A 27,544-nucleotide genomic window follows, 5' to 3' on the forward strand; every position below is an offset into this window, starting at 1 on the left:
AGGTGACAAACATGGCTGCCTTACCCATGTGACCTAATTCAATCCCAAAGTCCTTTTTCCAATAGGTGGTTTGGTAACATCCAGTAAACAAACTGGTATGGTTTTTTCGCACAGAGTTTGAGACAATCAAATTCTGTGTATTTGGATGTCAGTCCATCACAATTGACATTGATGGGATCCATTTCATATTGATCTGTGACCCTTGGATTTCGATGTCTCTGTTGTTCCCGGTGAAATGTGAGTTGTCTGCAAACCCCATTGTCTGTAGGTTTTGATCCATTCTTAAACAATGAGATGTTTTAATCGTACAGGTGACTGTGAGATTTCCTCATTCATTTGATAAAGTTCTGCATAATAGACTTATGAGAAAAGTTGAAGCCCATAAATTAAAGAAAACCTAGTAGTAAGGATATGAGATTGTCCGAGTGACAGGAAAGAGTGAACAATGGTGAATAGTTATTCTTTGGTGTGGAACATGTGGCGTCATTCTCCGCCGGCGGGAGTCTCCGTTTTGCCGGCGCCCAGGGGTTTCCCGACGGCGTGGGGCTGCCCCACAATGGGAAAACCCATTGACCGGCCAGTGTTACGGAGACTCCCGCCGGCCGGTCGGGGCAGAAATGTGGCGGGGCGGGTAGGAGAATTGCGCCCATTGTGTATAATGAAGCTCCCAGGGGCATGTAGAAGAACCATTGCTTCTCATGACATACGTTAATACTTGGGTGCGCTGGCATTGTTTCAAAATTTGCAGATAGCATTAAAATTGGAGGAGGATAATGATGTACTTCAAGAGGATATAGGTTGAATGGTGGACACGTGGCAGTGGAAAGTTAATGCAGAGAATTGTGAAGTGGTATGTTTTAGTCGGAAGATGAGGAAAGGTAATATAAAATAATTTTAAAGGGGATTCAGGAACAGAGAGACTGGGGGTATATATGCACAAATTATTGAGAGTGGAAGGGCTGGTTCAGAAAGTGGGTAAACAGACAAAAAACAAAATAAATTTGTCAAACACGATGGGCGGGATTCTTTGTCCGTACATGACAGTGGGATTCTCCATCTTGTTGCAGTAAAAGGGAGATTTGGCTGAGTGCCAAATTTTCCATCCTTGCTAGCAGCGGTAGCGGAGCTGACACGCAATGGAGAATCCTGGCTGATATCTCTGAAACTAATCCATGTTGACTCTGGCTAATCATACTATGACTTTGGTGCATCAGCAAAACATCCCTTGTAGTACATTCCAACATTTTCCTAACAAATATCAGGCTTACTGGCCTGCAGTTCCCTATTTTCTCTCTCCTTCATTTTTTGAAAAGCATTGCGGGATACAACATTGCTGTTTTACTGCGTGAACACTGATTTTATTAGCAGAACAATTCAGAAACCTGCAGGGCATGTTCTCTGGATAGCTTAACACAAAACAGCCAATGTCAGACAAGACCAGTATTATCAACATTTTGACAGAAAAAGTTAAATAAGTTCTCAATCTGTTCAGGGTCATATATAAAGTAGAAATTACTTTAGACAGATCAGAAGGGCAAAATAAAAATAAAATTGTTTTCAAAGAACAGATACATATGGTAACATTTTGAAGTTTGCAGGTGACACTAAACTAGGAAATGTGGCAAACGGTGAGGAGGTTGTAACAGACTTTACGAGGACTAAATTGGTGAAATGAGCAGATGCGTCATAAATGAAAGTTAGAATAGTAAAGCGTGAAGTGATTCATTGTGGTCAGAAAAATAAGAACAATTTAATTTTGGTGCAAGGACAGAAAGACCTGAGGGTGGGGATACCTACATCATATGATGATGGCAAGATAAGCGGCGGGATTCTCCACTACCCGGCGGGGCGGGTGGTCCCGGCGGGATGGAATGGCGTGAACCACTCCGGCATCGGGCTGCCCCAAAGGTGCGGATTTCTCCGCACCTTTAGGGGCCAAGCCCTCACCTTTAGGGTCTAGGCCCGCGCTGGAGTGGTTGCCATCCCGCCGGCTGGCGTGGAAGGCCTTTGGCGCGACGCCAGCCGGGGCCGAAGGGACACCGCCGACCGGCGGAAGTCCGCGCATGTGCAGGAGCGTCAGCAGCTGCTGACGTCATCCCCGTGCATGCGCAGGGGGGGAGTCACCTCCGCGTCGGCCATCGCGGAGGCTATGGCCGACGCGGAGGGAAAAGAGTGCCCCCACGGCACAGGCCTGCCCGCGGATCGGTGGGCCCTGATCGCGGGCCAGGCAACCGATGGGGCACCCCCCGGGGCCAGATTGCCCCCCCCCCCCCAGGACCCCGGAGCCCGCTCGCGCCACCTGATCCCGCCGATAAGGGAGGTGGTTTAATTCACACAGGTGGGACCGGCATTACAGCAGCGGGACTTCGGACCATCGCGACCTGGCGAATCGCTGGGGGGGGGGGGGGGAGGGGGGGGTCCGCCGACCAGCGCGCCGCGATTCCCACCCCCGCCGAATCTCCGGTGCTGGAGAATTCGGCAGCTGGCGGGGGCGGGATTTTCTTAAACATTGATTGGGACCGACTCTGGCTAGTTGTAGGCACCACACATTTGGAGGATGACAAGGCTTTAGAGAGGGTGCAGAGCAGATTTGATAAAATTGTACCAATAATGTATTCCAAATTACATAACACATGCTGCCACTTGATTCAGTTTTGAGTAAAAGATGCTCCAGACTTTGAAGTGAGGTCAATGTTTTTTATTGAACTATTAGCACAGTTCAAATGAGTTTGACTCTGCTAATCTAAATGTAGTAACTCTGCCTAACTGAACCAGCCTTGCTCGAAGCCACGTGCTGGGGTGTGATGCTGAGGATACACCCTGTCTCACTCTGTAGATGCTGGTCTGTGGAAAGAGGCGGGGTGGGAGTGCCTCATCCCTTTTATAGTGAGATACCACCCCCGAGTGTCCTGACTGCTCATTGGCCGTGTCCTATTCTATGTGTTCATTAGCTGCATGTTTGCATATCATGACATCTTCCCTTTTTTTAATGTTTTGTTGGCGTATGTGAATGTATTTACATGTGAATGAGTCTGTCTAACGTGACTGATGGAGGACGACAGAACAGAGCAAACAAAACAAACATTCACAAGTCCAGTCTCTGAGGCTTGCGTCTGATCTTGGTCGACCGCCGGAGAGGTGGCGGAGGGGACGGCGACGCCTTGACAGGCTGGGTGGAAGCCTGACTGGTGGCCTCGTGGTGCGAGGTATCAGGAGTTGGCAATTCAACATATGGAAATGGAAGGGAAAGTGGTTGCGGGCAGACAACTTTGCGCAGTGCCCGTTGATTCCTTCACACGATGGAGCCATCAGCCATACGTATAACATAAGAGCGGGGCGCGGCCTGTCGAACAACAACAGTCGGGGCAGACCACCCACCATCCGGTATCTTGATCCTGACAGTGTCTGATCAGAGTGCCCGCTCATTTGAGCTGTAGCTAGCTAGGAGGACAGAGCTCACAGCCTGCAACACAGACATTCACCATGTGCTGAGTGCATCGACTGGTTAGACAAGGCAAAGGTCTTTAGTTAAAGCTAGTATCGTGTTAACCCACAGTCTGGGTATGTTTAAACACAGTAAGAAGTTTTACAACACCAGGTTAAAGTCCAACAGGTTTGTTTTGATGTCACTAGCTTTCGGAGCGCTGCTCCTTCCTCAGGTGAATGAAGAGATATGCTCCAGAAACATATATATAGACAAATTCAAAGACGCCAAACAATGCTTGGAATGTGAGCATTAGCAGGTGATTAAATCTTTACAGATCCAGAGATGGGGTAACCCACAGCAAAAAACCGCACCGACCTCCTCAGAAGACAAACATGGGACACAACCGACAGAATACCGTTCGTCGTCCAATACTTTCCCAGAGCGGAGAAACTACGACATCTTCTTCACAGCCTTCAACACGTCATCGATGAAGATGAACATCTGGCCAAGGTCATCCCCACACCCCCACTACTTGCCTTCAAACAACCACGCAACCTCAAACAAACCATTGTTTTCAGCAAACTACTCAGCCTTCAGAACAGTGACGACAACACACAACACTGCCATGGCAATCTCTGCAAGACGTGCCAGATCATCGACATGGGTACCACCATTACACGTGAGAACACCACCCACCAGGTACGCGGTACATACTTGTGCGACTCGGCCAATGTTGTCTACCTCATACGCTGCAGGAAAGGATGTCCCGAAGCGTGGTACTTTGGCGAGACCATGCAGATGCTGCGACAACGAATGAACGGACATCGTGCGACAATCACCAGGCAGGAATGTTCCCTTCCAGTCAGGGAACACTTCAGCAGTCAAGGGCATTCAGCCTCTGATCTCCAGGTAAGCGTTCTCCAAGGCGGCCTTCAGGACGCGCGACAACGCAGAATCGCCGAGCAGAAGCTTATAGCCGAGTTCCGCACACATGAGTGCGGCCTCAACCGGGACCTGGGATTCATGTTGCATTACATTCATCCCCCACCATCTGGCCTGCGAAATCCTACCAACTGTCCTGGCTTGACACAATTCACACCTCTTTAACCTGGGGTTACCCCCATCTCTGGATCTGTAAAGATTTAATCACCTGCTAATGCTCACATTCCAAGCATTGTCTGGCGTCTTTGAATTTGTCTATATATATGTTTCTGGAACATACCTCTTCATTCACCTGAGGAAGGAGCAGCGCTCCGAAAGCTAGTGACATCGAAACAAACCTGTTGGACTTTAACCTTGTGTTGTAAAACTTCTTACTGTGCTCACCCCAGTCCAACGCCGGCATCTCCACATTATGTTTAAACAGTTAATGATTCAATAAAATAGTGTTGCACTGTTTCAAGTGTTGGTGACCTGTATGTGTTCCATGGATCCAGAACACCCAACACAACATGATACCAGGAGTTGAGGGATATTAGCACTTCTTAGACCTACCTGCAAGTGATCTACTTTCCGCCAGCATTCCGTCAACATGGACAACATCAGCCCGCCGCCGCCGCTCCGCATCGCCGGCAACCTAGGGGCCAACTGGAAGATTTTCAAACAGCGCTTCCAGCTCTTCCTTGAGGCCACAGACAGGGAGGATGCCTCGGATACCAGGAAGATTGCTCTCCTCCTAACCACGGCCGGGGACCATGCCATCCACATTTTCAATTCTCTCACCTTTGCGGATGATGAAGATAAAACAAAGTTCAAGACGGTCCTCCTCAAGTTTGACACTCACTGCAGCGTTGAGGTGAATGAAAGTTTAAAGTGCTACGTGTTCCAACAGCGTTTGCAGGGTAAGGAGGAATCTTTCCAATCCTTTCTCATGCACCTCCGCATCCTTGCACAGTCTTGCAGCTACGGGCCCACCGCCGACTCCATGATACGCGACCAGATCGTTTTCGGTGTTCAGTCGGACCCCCTACAACAGCAGCTCCTCAAAGTAAAGCAGCTCAACCTAGCGACCGCCATTGAGATCTGTGTCTTACACGAAAACGCTACGAGTCGGTATTCCCACATCGAAGCGGCAAGGTCCCCACGAGGCAGAACGGGTCCAAGTGATTGAGCAACTCCAGGGCCTCAGCCTGGATGAGGGCAGCTATTTCGCGCGCTTTTCGTGCACTCCCGCGCTTGTGCACGCCAAACCAGGGGATGGCGACGTCGAAGAACGTAATGCGCAGGCGCGCACCGTGCATGACCGCACCGCGCATGAGTGATGGCACAGCGAACGTGCTGCCGCTACGACGTGCGGCAACTGTGGCTCCGCCCATTTAAAACGGCAATGCCCCTGCCAAATCTCGACAATGCCTACGATGTGGCAGACTTGGCCACTATGCTGGCTGCTGCAGAGCAGCTCAGCCTGCCAATTCATATCGCTTCAGCCAGCCTTGCAGGAATGTCCGGGCAATTCAACCCACGGTCACCGAGTCCGATGCGGACCTCCCACACAGCAGTGACACCGAGGACCCGAAGGCGCCTTTTCGAGTCGGTGCCGTGACAAAAAACAGGCTGTCCCCGAAGCAACGACACCAGCCGCTGTCGGTATACATCATCGATCCAGACGATGAGTGGTGTGCCACCCTGACGGTCAACCGGTCCCAAATATGATTCCGCCTGGACACTGGTGCCTCCGCCAATCTCATGGCGTGGTCTGACTTCCTAAGCCTTCGTGTCAAACCAGCCATCCTTCCATCTGCCTGCCACAATGGCAATGTCATTGCTGCTAGCGGCTCGTGCCAACTTGAAGTGATGCACAGGTCACGCAAAGCCATCCTTCTTTTTGAAATTGTGGGCTCCTCGAAAGCCTCCCTGCTTGGTGCGCAGGCATGCAAGCTGTTGAACCTGGTTCAGAGAGTTCACTGTCTCTCTCCTGTGATGTCACGTCTGCCTTTCAGGACACTGACTTCAGGGCGCATCTCGACGCCATCATCGACCAACACCACGACGTTTTCGAAGGCCTGGGCATGCTCCCATATACCTACAAGATCTTATTGAAACAGAATGCCACGCCTGTGGTGCACGCATCACGCAGGGTCCCAGCACCCCTTAAGGACCGCCTCAAGCAGCAGCTGCAGGACGTCCAGGACCAAGGAGTGATCTCCAGAGTCACGGAACCAACCGACTGGGTCAGTTCAATGGTATGTGTAAAAAAGCCTTCCGGCGCATTGAGAATTTGCATTGATCCCAAGGATCTGAATCGCAATATCATGAGGGAGCATTATCCAATTCCCAAGCGCGAAGAGATCACATGCGAGATGGCTCGCGCCAAGCTCTTCACCAAACTCAACGCCTCAAAAGGATTCTGGCAAATCCAGCTCGACAAATCCAGCAGGAAACTGTTTACATTCAATACCCCCTTTGGCAGATATTGTTACAACAGGATGCCATTTGGGATCATATCTGCTTCAGAAGTGTTCCATAGGATCATGGAACATATGATGGAAGGCATTGAAGGTGTTCGCATCTATGTCAACGACATAATCATGCAGGAGCATGTCAGTCGCCTCCAGCGCGTGTTCAAACGCATACGTGAGCAGGGCCTACGCCTCAACAGAGCCAAATGCTCGTTTGGTCAGACGGAACTCAAGTTCCTTGGGGACCACATCTCCCAGTTGGGTGTGCAGCCGGATGCGGACATAGTGGCTGCTATCACAGCCATGAAAACGCCAGAGGACAAGAAGGCGGTCCTCCGATTTCTGGGCATGGTCAACTTTTTAGGGAAGTTCATCCCTAACCTCACCTCTCATACCACGGCTCTCAGGAACCTGGTCAGGAAGACGACAGACTTCCAATGGCTTCCTGCCCACGAGCGCGAATGGAGAGAACTCAAAACCAAACTCACCACGGCCCCGGTCTCAGCTTTCTTTGATCCAGCAAAAGAGACCAAAATTTAGACCGATGCCAGGCAATCCGGCATTGGGGCAGTGCTCCTGTAACGCGATGAATCCTGATCATGGGCCCCCGTTGCATATGCATCACGCGCCATGACCCCCACAGAACAGCGCTATGTGCAGATAGAAAAGGAGTGCCTGGGCCTTCTGACCGGTGTGGTTAAGTTTCACGATTATGTGTGGACTTCCTCAATTCACCGTCGAGACCGACCATCGCCGCTGGTCAATATAATGCAGAAAGACTTGAACGACGTGACGCCTCGCCTCCAGCGTATTCTTCTCAAGCTCCGGTGGTACGACTTCCAGCTGGTGCACACCCCAGGCAAAGACCTCATCATTGCCGACGCTCTCTCCAGGGCAGTCAACACACCGTGTGACCCAGCGGGATTCGTCTGCCAGGTTGAAGCCCATGTGGTCTTCGTGGCCTCCAATCTACCTGCCACGGATGAACGCCTCGTCCAAATTTGTCGCGAGTCGGAGGCTGACCCTTTGCGACAGCGTGTCATGCGCCACCTAACAGACGGGTGGCTCAAGGGCCAATGCCCTCAGTTCTACAATGTTAGAGATGATCTGGCAGTAGTAGACGGGGTTCTTCTGAAACTGGACCACATTATCATCCCGCATAGCATGCGCCAGCTCGTCCTGGAATAGCTACACGAGGGCCATCTTGGCGTGGAATAGTGCCGCCGACGGGCCTAAGAGGCAGTGTACTGGCCCGGCATTAATGACGAAATAGCCAACACAGTGCTCAACTGCCCCACTTGTCAGCGCTTCCAGCCGGCCCAACCACGTGAGACCCTGCAGCCCCATGAGTTGGTCACGTCACCTTGGACCAAGGTGGGCATCGACCTGTTCCACGCGCTGGGTAGAGACTATGTCCTGATTGTGGACTACTTTTCAAATTACCCGGAGGTGATACGGTTGCACGACATCACAGCGTCTGCAGTCATCCGTGCTTGTAAGGACACCTTTGCTCGACACGGCATCCCACTCATGGTGATGTCGGACAATGGCCCCTGCTTCGCCAGCCAGGAATGGTCCAACTTTGCCAGGCGGTACAATTTTGCCCATGTGACATCCAGTCCCCTGTACCCCCAATCCAACGGCAAAGCAGAGAAGGGCGTCCACATAGTCAAACGGCTCCTCTGCAAGGCTGCCGATGCTGGGTCCGATTTCTACCTCGACTTGCTGGCCTATCGTTCTGCCCCACTGTCCACTGGCCTGTCACCAGCCCAGCTGCTCATGGGTCGCACCCTGAGGACGACGGTGCCGTCCATTCATGTTCCAGACCTCGACCATGTTCCGGTCCTTCGCCGGATGCAGCTGTCTCGTGCACAGCACAAGGTGGCTCATGACTCCCGTGCAGCTGATCTCCCTGCTCTGGCTCCAGATGACAACGTCCGCATCCATCTTCCAGATGGGGGTTGGTCTGCAACCGCTGTGGTCCTTCGGCAGGTGGCCCCCCGCTCGTTCCTGGTTCGTCTACCGGATGGCTCCATTCTGCGCCGCAATCGACGTGCCCTTCGTCTCGTTCCGCGCTCGTTACATGATACTTCACTGTCGCCACGCCCTCCTGCTGACCCTGCCATGGACTATGCAGAGATCCCGGTCACTCTGCATCCTCCTCACTCTGACGCAGTCCAGCCCGCTCCTCAGCCGGCGGCTCCCGACCCACCCTTGAGGCAGTCAACCAGAATTCATCGCCCACCTCAGAGACTTAATTTGTGAACTTTGTGGACTTATGGACTTTCTGATTTGTTCTGTTCTTCCGTTTACTCGTTTACATGGTTTGTATATAGTGTTCATCTCGTTATTATTGTGACACACTGTTTTTCTGCACCAGGCACCTTCCCATGCAAATAGCTTAGTTCTCATGTACATATTCCTGTAAATATTTCGCACACACATAGTCAGGGACATTCTCACCATACACTATTTAGTGCCACACAGGTACATTTTTTTATAAAAGGGGGGATGTCATAATATACACCAGTATAGCATGGAGCAGCCACACACTGATGGACACAGTGGGACCAATCAACACACACAACACCGCAACCAATCACCAGTGAGAGCACACGCACTATAAAGACAGGGGGCATCAGAGTTCCCGCTCATTCGAGCTGCAACTAGCTAGGAGCACAGAGCTCACAGCCTGCAGCACAGACATTCACCATGTGCTGAGTGCATCGACTGGTTAGGTCAAGGCAAAGGTCTTTAGTTAAAGCTAGTATCGTGTTAACCCACAGTCAGAGTATGTCAAACAGTTAATGATTCAATAAAATAGTGATGCACTATTTCAAGTGTTGGTGACCTGTATGTGTTCCACGGATCCAGAACACCCAACACAACAATCGCCTCGATGGCCTTGATTTTGTCTATGTCCGGGCGCACACCATGCTGTGAGATCTGGTCGCCTAGGAACTTGAGCGTCGATGTGCCAGAACCTGTTTAACTTTAGGCCGTTGGCATGTACACGGCGGAATACCTACTGGAGACGGAACACATGTTCTTCAGGGGTCGTGGACCATATGATGATGTCGTCCACGTACACACGAACCCCTTCAATGCCTTCCATCATCTGCTCCATGATGCGATGGAATATCTCCGATGCCGAAATGATGCCCAATGGCATGCGATTGTAGCAGTATCTGCCAAAAGGCGTGTTGAAGGTGCAGAGACTTCTGTTGGACTCTTCTAGCTGGATTTGCCAAAATCCCTGTGATGCATCCAATTTGGTGAAGAAGCACGCGTGTGCCATCTCATTCGTGAGTTCCTCCCACTTCGGGATGGAGTAGTGTTCCCGCATGATATTCTTATTGAGATCCTTGGGATCAATGCAGATGCGCAGCTCCCCCGAAGGCTTCTTTATGCACACCATCGAGCTGACCCAGTCAGTCGGTTCGGTGACGTTGGATATGATGCCTTTTTGCTGAAGGTCCTTGAGCTGTGCTTTCAGCGCTCTCTCAGTGGAGCAGGGACACACCGTGGTGCATGGACCACTGGCTTGGCATCAAGTCGTAGCAGACTCTTGTATCGATAAGGCGGCGTGCCCATCCCGTTGAACACATCTGGATACTGGGAGAGGATGTCGTTGATGCTGGCCTGAAGATCCACATGCGAGGATGTCGTGCTGTAAACCCTTTGAATGAGGTTCAGCTGCTTGCAGGCGTGCGCACCTAGTAGGGATGCCCAGTCTGGCTTAACAATTTCAAAGCGTAACCGTGCTTGTGTGTGTCGGTTGGATACGTGCAGATGGCAGGATCCCAGTGCCGTGATGGCATTCCCGTTGTAATCCAGGAGCTTGCAGGCAGCTGGAAGGACCATGGGGGGCTTCTTAATGCGTCTGAAGTCTGCCTGTGAGAGGAGTTTGGCAGAAGCACCTGAGTCCAGCTTGAACTGGATTGGGCAGTGGTTGACCTTCATCACTGCTCACCATTCGTCCTCGGAATCCACAACTAGGATTGACTGGATTTGCGATGAGTCTGGTGTGGCATATTCACACGTTGTAATAATGCCCACACGGTAGGCGTTGTCCAGGCATTCATCATCTGGATCTGTTGCACTGCCGGGATCAGAGTCCTGTTGGCATTGTTGCACATTCCGGATGCGCCGTCGTCGGAATTGGAAGCGCTGGCTCCTGACTGGTGGTGCAGATCTGCACAGGGCTGCATAGTGGCCTGGCTTCCCGCAGTTTAAACAGCATCTGCCTCCTGCAAGGCAGTGTTTCTTTAAATGGGCGGTGCCACAGTTCGAACACGTAATGATGTCGCCGTACTGATGCTCCTTGCGCCGTTGCACATGCGCAGTGCGGTTCTCAGACGTCTGCACCTGCGCAGTGCGGATTTTGGCCGCTTCGTTATCCGGTTTGCATCGCACATGCGTCGGGCCCCGGGAAGAGCACGCGAAATGGCCGCTTTCGTCAATGTTGAGGCGCTGCATCCAGGAGATGGCCTGCACACTCTCCGCCTCGTGGGAGACTAGTTTACATTTACTGCCCTTGTGTACTGGGAATAGCGATTTTCAGCGTGCTCATGCACTGTGCGTGTTTCAATCGCGACGGGCAAGGTCATATGCTTGATCTTCAGTAACTGCTCTCTCAGAGGATCAAAGTGAACTCCAAAAATGATTTGGTCTCTGATCATGGAGTCAGTGATATCACCGAAGTTGCAGGATTGCGCTCGCAGTCTAAGGTTAGTTAAATATGAGTTGAAGAATTTGTCTTTACCTTGCAATCGCTGCTTGAATATGCAGCGCTCGAAGATTTCATTGGTGTCCACCTCACAGTAGCTGTCAAACTTGTCCAGGATGTTCTGAAACTTTGTCTTGTCCTGGTCTTCGGCGAAGTGAAAGGAGTTGAATATTTCCAAGGCTGTGGTGAGGAAAAGAGTTATCTTCCGTGCATCAGACGCACCATTGAGGTCTGATGCTTCGACGTAAAGCTGAAATTTCTGCTTGAATGTCCGCCGGTTGGCACTGAGATTGCCGGAGGTCCTGGGCTGGTGAGGAGCCGGAATCTTTTCCATTGTGCCGGTCTACATTCGCTGGTCGTCATGGATCTTGCAGAGTTAAACTAACTAGATTGAACAGACTCCTGGTATCATGTTGTGTTATGTAATTTGTAATAACACAAGCTGCCACTTGATGCAGTTTTGAGTAAAAGATGCTCCAGATTTTGAAGTGAGTTGAATGTGTTGTATTGAACTATTAGCACAGTTCTCAATGAGTTTGACTCTCTGCTAATCTAAATGTAGTAACTCAGTCTAACTGAACCAGTCTTGCTCTAAGCCATGTGCTGGGGTGTGATGCTGAGGATACACCCTGTCTCACTCTGTAGATGCTGGTCTGTGGAAAGAGGTGGGGTGTGAGTGCCTCATCCCTTTTATAGTGAGATACCACCCCCGAGTGTCCTGACTGCTCATTGGTGGTGTCCTATTCTATGTGTTCATTAGCTGCATGTTTGCATATCATGACATAATGTAGGACTTCAATTATGTGGAGCGACCAAACAAAATCATAGAACGCTGATCATAGAATTTACAGTGCAGGAAGGTAGGACCTTTAGAACAGAGAAGAACAGATTTGATAGAGGTGCTCAAAACTATGAAGGCTTTGAAAGACTAAATAAGAAATAACTTTTTCCAGTGGCAGAAGGTTTTAAACCAGAGAGCACAGATCAAGGATCATTTTCAAAAGAACCATATGAAGAGTACACACTGATCTGGAATGCACTGCATGAAAGAATAGTGAAGCAGATTCAATAATAACTTCTAAAAATCTGCAGGGCAAAGAGCAGGAGAGTGGGACTAATTGGATAATTTGAAGAGCTGGCAGAGGCATGCACAGTCAAATGGTCTCTTTGTGTGATGTGTTATTTTATGATTCCAGTGAATAATTGCTGGCACAAATTGTACCTGAAGCTCTCCACAGGCATAATGTATACTAGTGTGTGGAGACCTATAACGGAGCAATGTGGTGGGCAATGAATGAACAGAACTGAAATTGATAGTTCTAAGTTGGCTGGTGCTCAATCCTTCTGATAATAACCAATAATTGAATGGCCAGATCTTTTCAGGAGCGACAATCATCATCGGATTAATCCTCCGCTCAAACATTCGGCCGACTTGACACTGCTCCACATTACTCGACTTCCAAGCCTGGCTTTCCCAGGAATGCGAAGCACAGCCTCCTCGGAGAGCTCCGTTGCAGCAGAGTAAAGTCACGGCACACCCTCTTTTCATGGCACTAGTTGCCATGTGGCTCATTTAAAAGTAGTGTTTGAATGTTAGGAGGTTGGGGATTAGTTGGTTTTGGTCAAGGGGTAGTTAGATTGGGTTAATGTGAGTGATTGTGGAGACTCAGTTGTATAGTTGCACAGGCGATAGTTCAGCATTTCTTGGGTAACACTCCGGGTAAATACCGCCGAACAGGCCAAGTCTCCTACTCTGGTTCAGAGCCAGAGACATTCGCAGAGGGTCCGACGGAGCAGAGAAATTGCCCTTCGGAAGTTGAGACTTCCCAGGAATTCCCACATGGCCATCGAGTCAGAGCTTCAATAGGATGCTGACGTGCCTCTTCAGTCAAACAAATGGACTGGAACATTTGGGCCAATATCTTTATTGTCAGTTAACTATAGTTTGAATTTATTTAGTGCTTCAACATTGAGAAGTATGGCAATTATTTCAGAGAGGTGCGAACAAAATAATAGGCACTGAACCAAAGGAGAAGCTGCTCAAAGGGGTGACCACAAACCTGATCAAAAAGGTGGGTCTTAAAATGAAAAATAAATAAAAATTTAGTGTACCCAATTAATGTTTTCCAATAAAGGGGCAATTTAGCATGTTCAATCCACCTACCTTGCACATCGTTGGGTTGTGGGGGCGAAACCCACGCAAACATGGGGAGAATGTGCAAACTCCACACAGACAGTGACCCAGAGCCAGGATCGAACCTGGGACCTCGGCGCCGTGAGGCAACAGGGATAACTCCCTGCGCCACAGTGATGCCCTTTAAAATTAACACCATAGGTCGAGAGTTGAAGATAAGGACATGAATCGGTCTGATTTATTCCATGCCGACAGTAACTGAGTAAAAGCAGCTTACCATACATAGTTACAGTAAATCATATTTCAAGAAACAGGAGCAATCATATTTTAGGAAAATAATTCATGTCAACAACCTTGGTTTATCTTTGTGAATATTATGCAAACATGAATATTCGTTGAGTGTAATAATTAAAAAGAAAGAAGATGTTGATGCTTTTCTCATCTTCAGAATGTCCCAAAGCGTTTCAGAGTTACTGAAATGCTTGGGAAGTGAAATCATTACATTTTGTCGGCAAATGCAGCACCAAATTTACATACAACATGACCAATCATTTTGTGTTTGGTGGCACGACTCATGGGCAGAATGTTGGCCAGGACACTGGCAGCACTCTTTTCTTTAAAATATGTCTGAACAGGCTTGAAGGGTCTCATCTTAACTCAACCTCCAAAAGGTGATACCTCCTATGATGCAGCTGCCCTTCAGTTCTGGACTTGACTGAACGGTCACCATGCATTATGGTGTAGAAAATTCCAGAGTATGGCTTCAACAAGAACCTCTGACAAAGAACCAATAATTTTACCAATTGAGCCATAAGATTAAATCGAATTACTTAAACTACTTAACCTGAATCCAATGATCCAGCATTCCATTTACTAACTCCAGAAATCTAGTTATGGGGCTGGATTCTCCATCACCGACGCCAAAATCACATTCGGCGATCGGCCGGAGAATCCGCTTTTGTGCTGGAATTGGGGACGTCGCCGTTTTTCCGATGCTCCACCCCCTCAAAACAGCTCAAAACTCGAGGAGTACGCTGCACCCCATCGGGACGGCCTCAAAATGTCACCTGAGGCCCTCCCCCAAAACTCCGTCCCCGATGGGGCGAGTCCCCGACGGCGTGGGACATCTGTCCTCACAACTTTCATGGACCTCGCGTGGCGGCTGCGGACAGTCGGGGGGAGCCATCCGGGGGTGGCGAGGGGGGTTACAGGGGAACAGTTTTCGGCAGGCCTGGTCCCCGCACGGCCAGCGCCATGCTGTACGGCGTGGCTGCTGCAGGTCGCAGCCGTACGCATATGCAGCCACGGACCCATCCATTCTGCGGCCGTATCCGCAAGTGCAGCCAGGGGCTTCACGGTGCGCGGCTGCTAGCCCCCCCCCACTGGGCGGTGGATCAGTCTGGGGGCTGCGTCAACTTTCTGGTCATAAGACCAGACGGATCCTGCGGACATAGCCGCAGAATCGGAGAATCCAGCCCATATACTTTGCACTGCGGTTCGTAACTCTAGGGTCTCGCAATATTCCAAGATTTCAGCCAGTAATCACAGGGAATATTTTGTCCAGTATTCCATTAGCCGCCGTATTTCATCCAATGAGTTCTGATGTTGGTTAATAATTCGAGGCAAGAAATTAGTGAATGGATTAACAGCATGTACAAGGCTCTGTTATTTCCTCTTTATAGTCATTTTATCAATATAATTATACATTCATTTTGTAATGCAATTGATGGGCAATACAATATATTCCAAATTCCTTATGCATAGAATAGGGGCTGGATTCCACAGTCGGTGGGATCCTCCATTTCACCTGCAGCGCACTCATGCCCGTGCATTTCCCAACAGCGTGGGGGTGCCCACAATGCGAAACCCCATTGGCTTGATGCCAGGATGGAGAATCCTGCTGCCGGCAGGGGAGTGCCGCACCAGAAAATGAGTGCGGCGGGCAGAGAATCCTGCCCAAAATATACTGCAATTTGCAAGTGTTACTTTTAAATTAGTTTATAGAATAGGGTATTTTCTCTTTACCTGCTGGGTATCCATACTGACCACCGACACCTGCAATAACAGCCAGAGACACAAATTAGAAAATGCAATGAGGAACACTGTCAATACCACGTCCTAAAAGCAAAATTTTCCACCCTTCCTGCTGGCGGGATCTTCCAATCCTGCTGAAGGTGAGCGACCCGCGCCCGTTTCCCCAGCAGCGAGGCAGGTGAGCCAATCAAAACGCCAGGACCGCAAGATCCCACGGAAGGCCATTGGCGAGCTGATTCTGCCACTGGAAAACAGGACACGGGGGGCCGGAAAATCTAGGCCTTATGTCTTGTGAAAACAGACATCCAACAAACGTTTTGAAAACAATTTACGTTTACTGTTCTCAAACCAGTCTTCTCTGGAGGTTCTACAATACAGCTGATGTTGACCTGCAAATTTTTCAGCTGATAAATATCCTTAACTTTTTTGCATCCACATGGGCATGCAGAGAGTTATTTATTGGACATCTTGGGGAATTGAGGGTTAAAATAAATTTCTTGGTATCTTTGAGCCACAGGTCTTCCACGATATACAACGTGACCATGAAATGACATGAAAAGGAAACAAAGCTCGTCTAATACTTTTAAGGTCTGTGAGCTAAACATAGGATAGTGCCTATGATTGGGCATCCACATCAATTTGCGACCTGCCCCATGATTCCAGTGAAGGTCAACAGCATACAAATTTGGTGTAGTCAATTAATTTCTTTGATTGTAGTGTAGGGTCAAGCAGCTCCACATTGCCAGCTGCCTCTGTGTTCAGCAGAGGACCAAATGGTGTTGGATGGCATGGTAGCACAGTTGCTTCACAGCTTCAGGGTCCCAGGTTCGATGCCCGGCTTGGGGCACTGTCTGTGCGGAGTCTGCACGTTCTCCCCGTGTCTGCGTGGGTTTCCTTCAGGTGCCCCGGTTTCCTCCCACAGTCCAAAGATGTGCAGGTTAGGTGGCATGACCATGCTAAATTGCCCTTAGGGACCAAAAAGGATTAGACTGGGTTCCGGGTGGAGGTGTGGGCTTAGGTAAGATGATCTTTTCATGGGCCGTGCAGAGCCGATGGGCCAAATGGCCTCTTTCTACACTGTAAATTCTATGTCAATGTCTAAGTCTATGCTCATAGCACCTGGTGCAGACAGGGTTCGGTCTTTAAAGGCAGTCTGTCCCTCTTAAAGGGAAGCTGGACTGAATTACAGGGTGCTGCTGTTGAACACTGTTGCTGCAAATCTAAAAGGAAAAATTGAACACCAGTGCAGAAAGGGGGCTCCAGGATCACGGATACAATGCAGGTGGACAGGAGACAAGTTAGCTTGATTCTGCGGAGGCCCAGAAGATCCTCAAGATTGTGAGCATATCGGCAACTAAGGAGGTCAATTTCAGGATCTGCCATCACTGTTACAAGAAGTCTAATGATCTCAAGTGGTCGGCATGGTCAGTGATTACATCTTCACATGACTTCTCCTATCCAACCCACCACCAACCTCCAATGCTGCCAATGCACCATACCTTCAGCTATTAGCAACCCCTGGCACTCAGGCCTAACAACCAGATACTTCACCTCACTCAAATTAACAATCTTTATTGTCACAAGTAGGCTTACATTAACACTGCAATGAGATTACTGTGAAAAGCCCCTAATCGCCACATTCCGGCTCCTGTTCGGGTACACAGAGGGAGAATTCATAATGTCCAATTCACCTAACAGCATCTATGGGATTTCATAGATCATAGAACTTACAGTGCAGAAGGAGGCCATTCGGCCCGTCGAGTCTGCACAGGCCCATGGAAAGATCACCCTATCTAAGCCCACACCTTCACCCTATCACAGTAACCCCACCCCTGAGAATGAGTGACAGTTCCTCAGCCCGGCCCGGAGTTGAACTTATCTGTGTCCAGACAACCTCTACGGTGCACGTTAACCAGTGAAGAGCCGAGGGAATCATGGCTGCCTGAGAACTCACCTCTGATATCCCCCTTGGAGGTAATGTGGCCAGGTTCACGCTTTTGTCGACCTGTTGTAAATGACACTGGCACCCAGTAAATCTTCGCATGAGGGATGAAGCTCTGGACAGAGTGCTCGCTAATGACATGCTAACATGTTAAATTGAGGTTATGGGCTCGCACGGCATGATTCGCACTACCCCACTGCTGGAGGTGCGGGGGGGAGGGGGGGACAAGATTCCAAAAGCCAAACACGCCAGAGAGAATCGGCCGGGATTCTCTCCCAACCGGTCGTACCGGCGCCAAAGTGTGGCGTGAACCACTCCGGCGTTGGACCGCCCAGAAGTTGTGGAATCCTCTGACTTCCGGGGGCTAGGCCGGCACTGGAGTGTTTGGCGCCGCGCCAACCGGCGGCGAAGGGCCTCCGCCGACCGGCGTGAGTTGCCGCATGCGTGGAAGTGCCAGCATCTTCTGGCGCGTGCGCAGAACTGCTGGCGTGATCCCTGCGCATGCGCAGGGGGTTTCTTCTCCGCGCCGACCATCGCGGAGCTTTACAGAGGCCAGCTTGGAGGGAAAGAGTGCCCCCACGGCACAGGCCCGCCCGCAGATTGGTGGGTCCCGATCGCGGGCCAGGCCACCATGGGGGTCCCCCCTGGGGCCGGATCTCCCCGCGCATGATCTTCTCCGCCTCCTGAAAATCGGCGTACTCTAGGAGTATGCCGCGCCATGTATCCACGGCCTCAGGCTATTGCCTGAGGCCGGCCCCGCGATGCTCCATCCCTGACTGGCTGAATTCCCGATGGCGTGGCACTCTTATGGCCCCACCGTCCGGGATCCTCGTGTGGCGGCTGCAGTCTCAGTCCAGGGCAGCCACAGTCAGGGAAGGGCCGATCGGCGGGCAGAGGGGGGCTTCGTTTGGGGCTGGGGGCAATGTGTGGGGGGTACACGAGTGGCCGATGCGGGGCACTATTTTTCTGGTCCAGGCCCATGGGCTGAGTCTGTCATGGAGCACGACCTGGCCGCTGCAGGCCACCGCCATGCACATGCGCGGCCTCTGACCTGGAATTGCTGGGGGCCGTTTCGGCAGCTAGAGCTGCGAGCTCTATGACGGCTGCCTGCTGTAGCCATCTGGGATGGCCACCTCCAACTAGGTACAGAGAAACTCGCAAAGCCTAGCGGGTAAAATGGACAAGCCAAGACTCAGGCAGGCTCAGAGCCTGAAATGTATATTTGTCAGCAAAAAGTCCAGACGGTATCGAAACTCCGTCCAATTAGCATTTTGATGGGCCGATTAGCATTTGATGGCCCATCTTCACCAAGACAAAGGTCTGGTACTCGAGCAACCGAGACAGTCCCAGACATTTCGGCGGCACTCTTTGTTCAAGGGAAACGCAAACAACAGGGTAAGTGACCGCTTGGGACACGCCCAGCCACCCAAATCCCTGCCCACTTATTGGCTAAGGAATCGAACAGAGTGATCAGGGATCACCCAATTAGTGGGGCCCAAATCGAAGGATCGCCCAAAAGAGCACGAAAACCCCCCGAGTATAAGAAGAGAGGTCGCCATGTGTTCGTCCTCTCTTGGACCTGGCGCCCCGGTCACGGCCATCTCCAAGTGCAGCAACACCAGAAGCGAGTCCAAGTTCAACGCTCGCTACCAGACGGATGAGCCCAGCTGAGCAGCAGTTACTTCTTCGAACTCGATAGATCCAGATTCGAACAGCGGTCACTGTTTCTCTGACCTAAGCCGGGTGCCCGAAGTTAAGTACAGGTTGTCTTAGCTGATAGGTGTAGTTAACTAGTAGTGTTTATGTTGCATGACTAATTGTGTGTAAATAAAGTACCCTTGACCTTGAACTAACTAACTGGTGTTTGGCTCTTTGATCTATAGCCGGTTGAAACTTGTGGTGGTATCATTTGATACCTGGCGACTCTAAGCATTAGGACATAGATAACATAGAAAGAAGGGCAAATTCACTGAATGCCATAATTGGAACAGAGCCACAGAAAGGACAGAGAAAAGAGTATAGGAAAGAACTCACAACACTGCTAACCCCCAGCAAAACAGTGAATCTGTAGTCTTTTGACGGCAGTTTTCCTGGCGTAAAAGACCACAGTTTTCACAACGCCGTGGGGACTTAGTCCCAAAAACGGAGAATCTGACCCCACATTTAGATTCCCTAGGGACAGGCAGCTTCGCAAACTACTTCCTGTATGACATGTGTCATGTTCTTTCATGATAGCGTCTGGGAACATTATGCAAACCATGTCGTCAGCACTGCCTGTCCCGGTAGAATCCACACAAGTCTGCATGGTGTTGTTGGAAGTGCCGGTATGCTAACAGAATAGTACTTGTATGAAGCAATTTCAACTCCAATTTACGTCTCCAGAAGTCTCACTCTGCCTTGCTCCAGTCTTATATTAGGCCCTGATTCGAGATGAGATTACTGTACAACCCAAGAACTGATACGAAAAAGATAATTCATATTAATATTAAAGGTATAGCCTGATTTCACCCTTGAATAGTAGAACCTAGTACAAATTGTGTCAGATATGTTGATTGCCATGTCTCGTAATGGTATACATCAACCTGATCTTATATTACTCCAAAATATTACACTAATTCGAGAAAGTATATCAATATAACTTTGTCAGAATTTTATTACCTGGCTTAGCTTTCAAGCCCGTTCCAGTTGGGACACCTGGAAGCACTCCAAGCCCATGATTTCTTGCACCTCGAAACATAACACAAAATATTTCACAGAAATGTACTTTCTCATTTTTTATAATGTCAAAAACATAAATCATTGCAATTTGCTTCAAAAAGTAAACTATTCTGTCGCTAAAACTATGTTAAGCAGAATTTGAGAGCTGACTGCTGGTCATGATGGTGCAGTAGAGGCCCTGTGATCTGAGTATCACAGTCACAGTGAAAGTTCGATCTAATCTTATCCATTGTCGTTTCATGCAGTACCTTCACAAAGGGAGCCCCAATGGGAGTGTCATTGAATAATGCAAATTACAACAATAGACAGGTTGCCAATTGTGGTTTCAAGGTACAAATCAACAGCAATGCGTGATCTGCCCATATGTACTAGTGAGTCTGCGGCCGAAGAACCAGGGGGAAGGAGCGAAGAGAAAAATGAGAGTTTCAACTTAAAGACGGAGAAGAGAAAGGTGAACTGGGAAGGTGAATAATAACAACAAAATAAATAAAATAATCATGCAAGTGTGAATGGGAAAGGACTAGAAATGAACAAGACTGGCATGAATTTGGGAAGAAAAATGTATACGAAGGAAGGATTTAACAAATCAAACTTAGCAAAGCAGTTTATGAATACATATAATAATAATAATAATTGCTTATTGTCACAAGTAGGCTTCAATGAAGTTACTGACATATCTCAATAACCTGTAATATATTCCAATAAATGTGAGAAGCTCCCTGCATTTTTGCCAAGATTACAGTACAGAAGTGTTGTAATGTTACAACCTGTATCTCAGGCTGAACAGGATAGTTTCTCACTTCAATTCCAGCTTAGCTACATGCCATGGAATTATATTCAGAGTTGTTTTGCTTTGCCAGCTCCCCAAAGGTTTTGCTAACAAGAGTGCAGTGTCGAAATTCTGGCTATCCAAAAACCGGAGTTGGAATAGATGGAAGAATGACACATTTCCTCTGATGAGGAGGACATCAAGGTGGAATATAAAGAGGACCTGGAGGGAGGGGAGGCCGTGGTGGTGGGCGAATGAGGCAGATGAGCTCAGGACATGCTCATAGCTGCCGGATTCATGGATGCTGACGATGCGAACCATTTGGTACATCCCATCATCGTCACGTCTCTTCTATGAGCATTGCTGTCCTGTCTGACTGCTGGCACTGCATACCCTCATTGATCAGGCTCATGTCATGGGGAAGAAGCAGCTGCCCATAGTCCCTATGCTGCAGGACGATGATGGCGACTTGCAGTGGGGGCAGTGCATAGATTCTCAAAGAGCTATTACAAATGCCTGTCTCCTGTCTGGCCAATGGCAGCTCACTTACTCTCAATGACCAGGGTCATATCAGAGTTTCAACTCTCCTGATGCAAGGTCATCCCTGGTGATCTCTACCCTTGAGGTTCGGTATCACCGGAGGCTGAGGCTAATGAAATATGGGGGCAAGACCCAGGGCAACACATGCAGTGAGCGCACATTGACAGTGTCTAGGATGAGTGACTGTAGTCCGGAACATTGTTGGAGACATCCTCATTCCCTCGGAGAAATAAGCATGACTGATGTGTTCAGTCACTGTGAGGGGATGCCACCAATGTGCTGGCAACCCTGCAGAGAGCACATGGAGGAAGTTCTAGACAGAGCACCCTGCTTTTCTTTGGTACAGGAATCACTTTTTCTGGCCGGCACTACAGAAAGACATCTCATCAGAACAAGGAGCCATTAAGAGGGTGCAATAAGTGAACGTTTAGTAACAGAGGTGGACACTATCTCCAAGTGCTTAACACCTGTGCCCACACTGTGTAACTAGACCTTCTTAAACTTTCTAATCCTGGGCCACATCTTGGTGCATCCCCAGCAGAAGTGGGGGCAGCCTGCTGTCTGCCATACCCTGTTGTCTGCGATATTCTTGGCAGGTGTCCTGTGGAGGGCCGAGAACCTGAGGGCACAGGCCTGCTTACGAGGTCCTGCTGTGTGGCAGTGCCACCTTCCTCGGCTCGTGCAGCTGGAGCTGAGACGGTCACAGGAAAACGGGAATCGGATGGGCAGGACACTCCAGGAGTCACCTTGGTGGATGGCCCGGGGTTGTGCTACATCTTTCCCTCCTCCCTGTGGGTGCCAAGGGCCCCTGGCTTCCTCCTTGGGATAGAGGGGCAGTTGGAGTGAGCACAACAAGCCCCGCCATCCTCTAGCATTGGCATTCATGGATCCCTACTAGTTGGGAGTGCATCTCTTGCACCATGGAGTGCATGTCCTGCTGCAGTGCAGGACAGAGGTCTTGCACCCAGATCTCCACAGCAGCTGCCACCCTCACTGTGTTGTTCCAGTTACAACAGTGTTGGCACTATCTCCTCTGAAAGAATGCAGTAGGACTCCTCCATTCTGCCTTTCAATCCGAGTTGTGTAGCTGACACCCTTCCTGATGTTCCCGCCTTTGTCTTTGGAACTCCAACAACTGAGGCATGACTGAATCCAGAGTCTCGGCATCTGACTGGAACTCAGGAGATTCCCGGCCTCCAGCAATCGTCCGAGTGCCGGCACGTTGGGATGTCCCTTCGCCTGCTCACTAATTGGTGTTCCTGAGGTCTGTCTAAAACTAGGTTCCGCCGAGGTGTGAGTGTCTGCGCTGGCGGAGGGTATGAGGGATAGCTGTGACCGTTCTTCAATATCCATGTCAGAGAAATCATCCGCGCTGGTCTCAGAGCTTTCTTGGGCCTGGTTGGTGAACTCTCTGGGCTGCTCCCCTGATGTGCCTGTGAGAGAAGTGAGATTTCATCAGTGCAGGTCAGGGGCCTTGACTCATCAGTCTTCTGTCATGGATGATGCTGTGCTGGATCCCCATTTGGTTTAATCGGCGCCCACCTCACCATCGGCACAGGAGTGGACGGCTTCCTCCCCGGCCAGGTGGGCTTTGAGGAAAGAGCCCTCCATGAGGATTTTCATCTCTGGCATCCCTCCACCTGTCTGGAATCTCTCCCTCTTGTTGTATGCCAGCTTGTCCTATATAAAACAGATGGTTAGAGTGCAAGCAGGCCGCATGCCTGGGCAGATGATAAGGATGCCTGGCATGTGTGGATGGTGAGTGGGAGCAGTGAGGGGATGAGGTGACAACCTGGAGGGAAGATGACGGTGTGTGCGGGAGAGCAAATGGTGGTGTCTCTTGAGTTGTGAGTGAGTGAGCTCCCTGTGGATGTATAATGGGTGACGGAGGAGATCATTCACCCTCTTGCAGCACTGGATGCCTGTCCTCCTCTGTAATGTGTTGGCGCTGACCACCGCTTCCCATGCTTAGTTGGTGTCCCGGCTCCATGGTCTCGACTCTGCGCTTGTGTAGAGGACATCATGCCACTCATCGACAGCATCCAGCAGTCTGTTGAAGGAGGTGTCAGAGAACTTAGGGGCAGCCTTTGTTGCCATCGACCCAGGTGAAGTGGCTGGTGAGTGATGGGGCGGCCTTTAAATGGAGCGCTCCCATCATTAACGTGCTGAGGTGATGGCCAGGCAGGTGAATCAGAGGTCTCCCTCCCGCCACTGAGCCGATGTTGATTCCATGCCTAAAATCCATTTGCCGAAGTGCCGTACAATACTGCCTTAAAACCCGCCATCACCAGCGCTGCATTTCTCACCTGCCATTGACCTTTACGAAATATAGGGAAAATTCCCCCGAATGTGCGATGAACAGTAAATGTGGTTACAATTCAGAGTGAGCAAACTGCTGTTTCAAACACTGCTGACTGGCTCCAGGGAAAATTAATTTTACTCGTGTAAAAGAAACATTTGAAACAGTTGAACATCAGTTTTATCTCAGTCGTCCCAATAAAAATGAAAGGTAAAATGAAGACCCCCGAGACCATCCAACCTGTCGAGCTACCATTGGCACACACACGCACACCATTATCTGCACATACCTGGATATGCCCCTGGCACACTGGCACCTGGTACTCCGGCACCTGGAACATTGTAAAATACATAAGGTTAAAAGCCATGTTCTTTCTGCATTTAAAAAAGTCCTGTAATGTGCTGTTCTCAAAGCGATGCGCATCTTTTCCAAAATTCCACGTGGAATCCCTACAACTGGTTTCTGCCCCTGCTGGAATACCAAAATGACTCTTATCAACGTTAAATGACATCCTCTGTGGCTGCGACAAAGGTAAATTGTCCCTCTTCATCTTTCTCAACCTTTCTGCAGCCTTTGACATGATTGACCATGCTGTCATCTTCCAAATCCTCTCCACCATTGCCCAGCTGAGAGAGACTGCATTCTCCTGACTCCGTTCAATCGTAACCAGAGAGTGGCATAGGACACAGAAGATTAGGCCATTCAGCCCATCGAGCCTGCTCCCCCATTCCATAAGGTCATGGCTGATCTAGTTGTGGACTCAACTCCACTTTCCTATCTGCTCCCATAACCCTTGACAATCAAAAAATCTATCTAACTCTGCCTTCAATGACCTAACCTCCACCGTTTGCTGGGGAAGACAATTCCATGACTGGAAAAAAAATCTTAAAAGGGACACCTCTTAATCTTCAATTGTATCCTGGTTTCCCCCACAAGTGGAAAATTTCCCTGGTGTCCACCCTATCCAGTCCCCTCAGGATCTTATTTGTTTCAATCAAATTACCTCACCTCTCATTCTACTAAACTCCAATGGGTACAGGCCCAACCTGTCCAACCTTTCTTCATAAGATAAGCCCTTCCTCCCAGGAATGGGTCAAGTGAACCTTCCCTGAACTGCCTTAACACAAGTAAATCTTTTTTCAACTAAGGAAACCAAAAATGTTACACAATACTCAAGATGTTGTCTCAAGATGTCCTGTACAGCTGTAATAAAATGTACTTTAATATTCCATTTTCCTCACAAAAGATACCACATTTGCCTTCCTAATCACTTGTTGTATCTGCATTACTAATTCTTTGTGATTCATGTTCCAGGACACCCAGTTCCCTCTGTATCACCTGCACTGGTTTCTCTTTCCACTCCTGTATTGTTATCTTTTGCTTCCCACATAGATCTATCCTTGGTGCTCTGGTAAACCCCATCCTCATGCTGCCCTTTGATAGCGTCATCCAAAGACCTAGGTCTCAATTCAACTAATTGGGAACAAAGTCCAACAGCAAGCGTATTTAGCCACGTCTTTCCTGGCACTCGCAGTGCCGAAGCAACGACGAGGCCACACATAGCCCTGATTTGTACACTCGGGAGCTCCTCTTGCCAGAACTCCCCAGTGTAGTGAGAGATCAGGATGCCATTTTTAAATGGCATCCTGATCTCAAAGGCCCCCGATACCCTCCCAGCCCGAAAGCACTATGGCCCCCCCCCCCCCCATTCCCCCAACATCCACGAAGGGAACACCCGGACCCATCTCGCACATGCAGAAAATGTCAGCTTGGCACCTTGGCAATGCCAACCTGGCAGTGGCCATGCCAGCTGGCAGTGCCAACAGAGTAATCAGTTTCTGAATCAGACTTTAGTATCAGTAGAATATATCATCATTTCTAATTCACAGTACAATTTCAATAGAATTTGTAGGAGATTACTTTTATATCTTGAAATATTGCGACAACCTGATTTGAGAATACTTAATCAACTGCAAATACTCTCTGTCAGCACAACTAAAATGAATAGAATATGGATATGATGACTCAGGGTAAAATTAAGCAGGAGATGTATTGCACGACACGGAGGCACAGTGGTTAGCACTGCGGTCTCACAGGAACCAGGGTTCATTTCCGACCTTGGATGACTGAGGAGTTTGCACGCTCTCCCCGTGTCTGAGAGGGTTTCCTCCAGGTCCTCCGGTTTCCTCCCACAATCCAAAGATGTGCAGATTAGGTGGATTTGCCACGATAAATTGCGCCTTAGTGTACAAAGTTTAGGTGAGGTTACGGGGATGGAGCGGTGGATTGAACCTGGCTGGGATGCTCCTTCGGAGGGTCGGGGCAGACTCGATCGGCTGAATAGCCTCCGTCCGCACTGGAGGGATTCTATGATTGCAAAGCGGACTACCACCCTGAAAAAAATATGGGACAACAGAGAACATAGGGTGAAAGGAGGAAAAAGAGAACAGACTAAAGGGGGAAGAGAAAAAAAAGAAATAAAAGATATAAGAAAGTAGAGGACTCTCACCTAAAATTCCAGCTCCGGGTCCAGCCTGGTAGGGATATGCTGCTCCTGGTATGTAGCCAGGTAATCCGGGAATAAAGAAAATGGAAACTTTAGCCTTGTTACATAACAAAAATAGAATTTACTTGTGTATTAATATGAAGGCATGAATTGCAAGCACGGAGATGAAATACATCAATTGAACACAGCTGCTTTTATCACCCTCATCTTGCAGCCATTGCATCCAGCAATGACCAGAGTGTTTTTTTCTCACCAACTGTGTAGGTGGAGCTACAAGTGTCACATGAGGAGATATTTTGACAGAGGACAAAAAGCTCGGGCAGAGAGAGGGGTTCAAGGGAGCTCTTAAGCAGTTGAAGGCATATTAAGCAGTGGCGGAAGCCCTTGGGACCATTAAAATTGGGAATGCACAAGAGCCCAGAATTGGAGGACTGCAGAGGTCATGAAGATTTATAGGGCTGAACTGAGAGGGACTGACAAGGCCGTGGAGGGATTTAAAAAGATGGGTGAAAATTTTGAATCGGACGTTATTGCGGCCAGGAGCCAACACGGTTAGCAAGCACAGGAAGGATGGATGAAAAGGATTTGTTGCAAGTCAGGATGCCCACAGCATAGTTATGGATGAGCACATGTTTGTGTTGGTTGGAAAATGGGAAATCAGCTCAGAAAGCATTAGGTTAGTCAAGTCAGGAAGTAACAAAGGCATGGATAAGGGTTTTAGCAGCAGCTAACCTGTGGCAGTTAGCTTTGATGTCTAAGTTTTTAATGATGTGGCGATGCCGGTGTTGGACTGGAGTGAGCCTAGTAAGAAGTCTTACAACACCAGGTTAGAGTCCAACAGGTTTGTTTCAAACACTAGCTTTCGGAGCACTGCTCCTTCCTCAGGTGAAGGACCTGACCTGAGGAAGGAGCAGTGCTCCGAAAGCTAGTGTTTGAAACAAACCTGTTGGACTTTAACCTGGTGTTGTAAGACTTCTTACTAAGTTTTTTATGGCACTGACAGCGCAGGTTCAAGCTCCATACTGGCTAAGGTAGTTCTTGAGGCCTA

At 49.3% G+C, this 27,544-nt stretch overlaps 1 protein-coding gene across 20 annotated transcripts in view; it reads right to left on the reverse strand.

Moving 5' to 3' along the window:
* Positions 1 to 27,544, reverse strand: part of LOC140386732 (uncharacterized) — a 387,270-nt gene that overhangs the window by 297,871 nt on the left and 61,855 nt on the right. For all 20 annotated transcript variants that reach the window (XM_072469351.1, XM_072469358.1, XM_072469363.1 and 17 more), the window contains exons 4-7: positions 26,500 to 26,544; positions 24,280 to 24,321; positions 20,323 to 20,391; positions 15,714 to 15,743 (exon numbers count right to left, since the gene is read on the reverse strand). In XM_072469351.1, coding sequence (XP_072325452.1) covers positions 15,714 to 15,743; positions 20,323 to 20,391; positions 24,280 to 24,321; positions 26,500 to 26,544 — 186 coding nt within the window. The remainder of the gene's footprint in view (positions 1 to 15,713; positions 15,744 to 20,322; positions 20,392 to 24,279; positions 24,322 to 26,499; positions 26,545 to 27,544) is intronic.

Source organism: Scyliorhinus torazame, chromosome 12 (assembly GCF_047496885.1).
Source record: "Scyliorhinus torazame isolate Kashiwa2021f chromosome 12, sScyTor2.1, whole genome shotgun sequence".
NCBI lineage: Eukaryota > Metazoa > Chordata > Chondrichthyes > Carcharhiniformes > Scyliorhinidae > Scyliorhinus > Scyliorhinus torazame.